This window comes from Vigna umbellata, chromosome 2, assembly GCF_029865625.1.
Source record: "Vigna umbellata cultivar VRB3 chromosome 2, Vumbellata_1.0, whole genome shotgun sequence".
Lineage (NCBI taxonomy): Eukaryota > Viridiplantae > Streptophyta > Magnoliopsida > Fabales > Fabaceae > Vigna > Vigna umbellata.
Window position 1 is genome coordinate 50,173,181 of NC_142166.1, and position 4,589 is coordinate 50,177,769.

Here is a 4,589-nt window from a genome sequence, read left to right on the forward strand (position 1 = left end):
TGATTAACTGTGTTTAATATTGCATCTTTTTTCCTCACCCTTCCTATCTATCCAAACGTACGGTGTTTGCATAGTTACTTTGGCACAGTTTCTTCCTAGAACAATTACAATGGTCATAAATCCATGTTTAGCAAAAAACAATGCAATCAGATTGTCTTCTTTGATGGAGTTGATTCCAATCTGATTTTAGTCTGTCAGAATCACAAAACCAACTTCTAAATAGAATTTTAAATAGGTCTAAGACAGGTGACCATTAACCACCTCACATATTTCGTACTTATTATTATGGAGATTATCAAATTGAAGTATCTTGAAAAAATATATTTTCTCAAACTAGTTCATTTCCAAACATAATATCGGTTTGTGAAGTGAATGAGGATAAGTCAGAAAATTGCCCGAGGAACCCCAAGATAGGCAAGGCAAGGACGCAGACGAAGGACCAATGCAAAAGCTCCCCTGAGACGAGAGTTTGTAACAGTCCTCCCTTATTATCGATTAGGTTATAAATGATGATAGTATTAAAAAAATGTCGATGAATATGAAATATAGTGGACATGGGAGCATTGCATTATGAATTCTACAAGGTGACAATACTAAGTTGGAAATTGATTACACAGAACACCGGAACAGAACAACTTATCAACTAAGTGTAGTCAAAGAAGCATGCACCTTCACATGGGAACACCAATAACAAGATGGGGCCTATTATTTTCTGGTTAGGTTAGGTGATACAGACAGATTAGCGTACAATACAATTATAAGAAAAAAATGGACCATGTCTTCAGTCATTTTGTTTATGTCAGCTCCGAAGTTTCATTTTGTACCTTATTCTTCTTAACCTCGGTTTTAAATTCCTTTTTGGTTGTGACATTGCATTCTTGGTTCCTGAAGCATGTCAAGAGGTGGTCATTAACAAGTCCTGCTACTTGCATGAACGAATAAATCACAGTCGGTCCCACACATTGGAAACCTCTACGCATCATGTCCTTGCTTATGACTTCTGCTTTTGGAGTCTTCACTGGTACTTGACGTCCATATCGGAATTCATTTCTTACCGGTTTGTGGTTAACAAATCTCCAGCAGTAATTGCTGAACGAGCCAAACTCCTGCTGAACCTATAATGAATAAATCATCAACCATGTCGTTTTGAGATGCATTAGTTCCGACTTTCCTCACTTTACAATTCAAATCTCCACTCATATAGAAAGTTCCAATGTATTTTGCTTGAAAAGCAGCATTAAAAGTTACCTTAAGTAATTGTTTAGCATTTTCCACAATGGCACGGAGCTTTGGCTCTGATAACAATGAGCTGTCGTTTATTTTCAGTGTTAGCAATTTCTTTTCAGTAAACTGTGCAACTGATGAGGGGTCAAAATTTTCAAAAAGCTTCCTGCGGCATATGTTAAAACACTGGGAGTCAGATCATACGTATTCAAATAAAGTGTCAGGTTATTAAAAAATTGGTTGATTTAGACATGCCTGAATATGTCTCTCTGGTTAAGAATTATTGGCCAACGATGTTCTGCCAATGCTTGTGAAAATACCAGAAGTTCAAAGAGCTTTCTATCATTGTTAACTGGAACACCCCATTCTTCGTCATGGAAAGCAGTGTAAAGGGGATCTGTTCGGAATGAAATAGCATTGCTTGAGAAGGTAATTATCAATGGAATAAGGTAATAGCTCGCATACTCCAGTTAAATTTAGCAATATGGAGTATTTGATAACTGATCCGAACACTAATTTTTATATATTCATGCTTTTTAATTTATTAAAAAAAAAAATACTTAATTATACACTGTATCTCATAAAAAGTAGTCTAAAGTGGGTAATCCAGAATCACTCAACAATCACCCACTAATAAAAATTTGAAATTTAGAACTATCACATACAAAAAGTTTAGAAACACAGACAGGCAACTAGAATAAGAAACTAGAAAGCAAGATCAAATTATGTACTTTCAGATGCATTTCTACGTAACTCCATTGGGGGAATTCTAACTGAGTTTTTAGCTATGCAGAAGCACATGCATGGAAAGTTAGTTGAACAAAAAAATAAAAGCCCATTTCCACCGCCCTCATTAACGAGATTCATAAAGGTGTGGTATGAGCAATATAGCTCTAGACAAACACTTTAAGAAGGAGTACCGTAATGTGACTTAATGTCCATATTTAAAACAGTAGTTGTCACAGCAGATCATGCTCTATAATTTGTGATGATGCTAGGAGAGAAAGATTAAAATCTTCAGTTCTTAGAAATTAGTTTAATCCAGACACCCATTTCATCACTGCCGAGGAAATAAAGATGTTATTGTTGGTAACATAAGTACGAGGCTAAATTTCACATTATATATAAATGAAAAAAATAGAACATTATATTATATAAAGATAACCTGTTTTAAGGTTTTTTTTTAGAAAATAATGTCAATCTCTCTTCCTATAGTATGTAATTGGTGTTTGTGTTACTATTTTACAAATATTATTTGTCTTTTACGTTTAAAGATAATTTTCAATGAATACAATTTGAGAATAAATTTAGAAAAAATGGAAGTAATAAATATTAAAAATAGATTTAATTATTATTTTTTATAGTTTTAATTATTTAATTATTATTATACTCTCGTGTAAATAAATGACATGTAATAACTACTACCGAACAAAACCAGTTTTCGACCATAAATACCATCTCAAGCGTAATGACTATGGCACTACTCGACAGACTTTTATAATCACAATAAACTTTTGGTTACTCAAGGGCCAATATTGACAAAAACTATTATATTTTTTTAATAATAGTGCATAATTAAAATTACGTAATAATAAATTAATTATCATAAAAAGCCTTATGTTTATATCATGATATTAGTCTTCACTAAGTATCACTAAATTCATTTCTCGAAAATTCTTCTAAATATTGTTATTCTAATATTAAAAGTATCTTTGACGGGAGGGATTATGTAATTTTTTTCAAAAGTAGTAAAGTAACTTTTTAATTTTTATGTATTGAATGAACAAATTCAATTTAAAAAAAAAAAGTAAATTAATTAAAAATTAAGTAAAGTAAGGAAAATCATCGAATTCGTCCCCTGCTTGACCAAATTCCTAAAGAGTTCAGGCTATTACACCAAATTGTTTCCAAAAATTCCTTTTTTTCAGCTCTAACTCTTTGAAGGAAGGGTATTTTGGTCAAAAATTTAAATCAAAGACTACTTTTACAATAAGTTGACTATTCGAGATATAAGTTGTAGGATAAAATTTTCAGAAAACTTCCATGACTATTTAAACATTATGGTGAAAAATCGGTGACCCTAATACTTCTATAATATGTACCAAATACTTAGAAAAACAGGCAAAGAAGAGCGCGATAATCTGATTAAAAATTGGCTTAAATATGTGCGAGTTTTTTTTTTTTTTTACTTTATTCTCTATAAAAATAATTATTTCTAGAATTATAACATTATATTATCCTGATTAATTGATTTATGTGTTGAATTAGAATATTATTATATTGTAACATAAGTTTAGCCTAAGACATTTATGAAAATCTTAAATTTTTTAAAATCAATACTATCTATCCATATAAAAATAATCTAATGGAGAAAAATATCGATTTAAAAATTTGGTAAGATGAAAATAATAAAAAAAAGTTTAGAAAAAAAAAATTAAAACTTATACATTGAATAAAAATTATAAGGATATAAATCAAAATCCATACATGTTTTAAGCGTTGAAATTTGGTTACATGCAGTTTCAGATTCTCACCATTCATTAAAAAAGAAAAGGTGACTTTAACACTGAAGAAGAAAATGAAAATTCTCTTCTCTGTTATGTGTGTGGGCGAGGTAGGCTTACCAGAATGTTGAGTGATCCATTCACATCTCTTGGGAGGCGGAGACACAGTAGTGGCTACGTCCACGGCGTCGGGCACAACCCTAACCGGCTTAAGCCCGTTACGGTTCACGCTTCTTCTGCTTGCAGTTGCGGGATTCACCCTTTTGGTTAGTGAGTTGCTTGAACACGAATCCGAGGAACACGTGCTGTCCAAAGACACGGTGCTTTGCGCAACGACATTTGGAATTTGCGGTGCCAGGTTTCTCAAGCGCTGTGGAGTCTTTACGTGGTTCTGGTTCTCGTGTTTGGGCACGTTTCCGGCGGGTTTCAGAGCGAGTCGCGGTTCGGGCATTGTAAGTGTTTGTTTGTTTGTTGGATTTGATTTGGAGTTTTGAATTTGGAGGATGAGATGAATATTTGAATCCTGAAAAAAGGGGAAGAGAGTAAGATTGAAGTTTAGCTTAGGCGAAAGGTCACACTCACTATTGTTCAGTAACGTTAAAGGAATTGGATGTGTGGGTTTGTTGTGAGAATTGGCCTTGCTTTTGTTTGTTGTATTGTATGGAGGATGGGTTGCTTTGTTTACCGTTAAGAAAAAGAATCCAATGACTCTCACACTCACCAAAAGGCCACCTAATGCCACCATTCACTTCACTCTCTATCTGTAACTTCTCCCAACATGGGCCGGGCCCTCACTTATCTTCTATACAAGCCCTGCCCATTCATTTCATGGGCTCAAAAAACGGCCCGTTATGATTTCAC

At 33.4% G+C, this 4,589-nt stretch overlaps 1 protein-coding gene across 2 annotated transcripts; it reads right to left on the minus strand.

Annotated features, from left to right (window-relative positions):
• Window positions 1-533: 533 nt before the first annotated feature.
• On the minus strand, window positions 534-4,589 carry LOC148204220 (uncharacterized). Of its 2 annotated transcripts, none has more exons than XM_088107326.1 (4): window positions 3,849-4,589; window positions 1,476-1,621; window positions 1,249-1,386; window positions 534-1,115 (listed from the first exon to the last, which is right to left on the minus strand). In XM_088107326.1, the coding sequence occupies exons 1-4, from the start codon at window positions 4,471-4,473 to the stop codon at window positions 795-797; spliced, it is 1,230 nt and encodes a 409-aa protein (XP_087963452.1). In that variant the 5' UTR covers window positions 4,474-4,589; the 3' UTR covers window positions 534-794. The 2 variants fall into 2 exon arrangements, with proteins under 2 accessions (XP_087963452.1, XP_087963451.1); XM_088107325.1 differs by having other exon boundaries at window positions 1,249-1,390; window positions 1,480-1,621; window positions 3,849-4,579.

Excerpts from the sequence above, each read along its gene's own strand:
- LOC148204220 (XM_088107326.1), bottom strand. The coding sequence starts at position 4,473 with ATGGTGGCATTAGGTGGCCTTTTGGTGAGTGTGAGAGTCATTGGATTC. Across the intron at positions 1,387-1,475 it reads AGAGAGACATATTCAGGCAT|CTTTTTGAAAATTTTGACCC; the intron begins GTCTAAATCAAC and ends TGCCGCAGGAAG. Across the intron at positions 1,116-1,248 it reads ATGCTAAACAATTACTTAAG|GTTCAGCAGGAGTTTGGCTC; the intron begins GTAACTTTTAAT and ends TATTCATTATAG.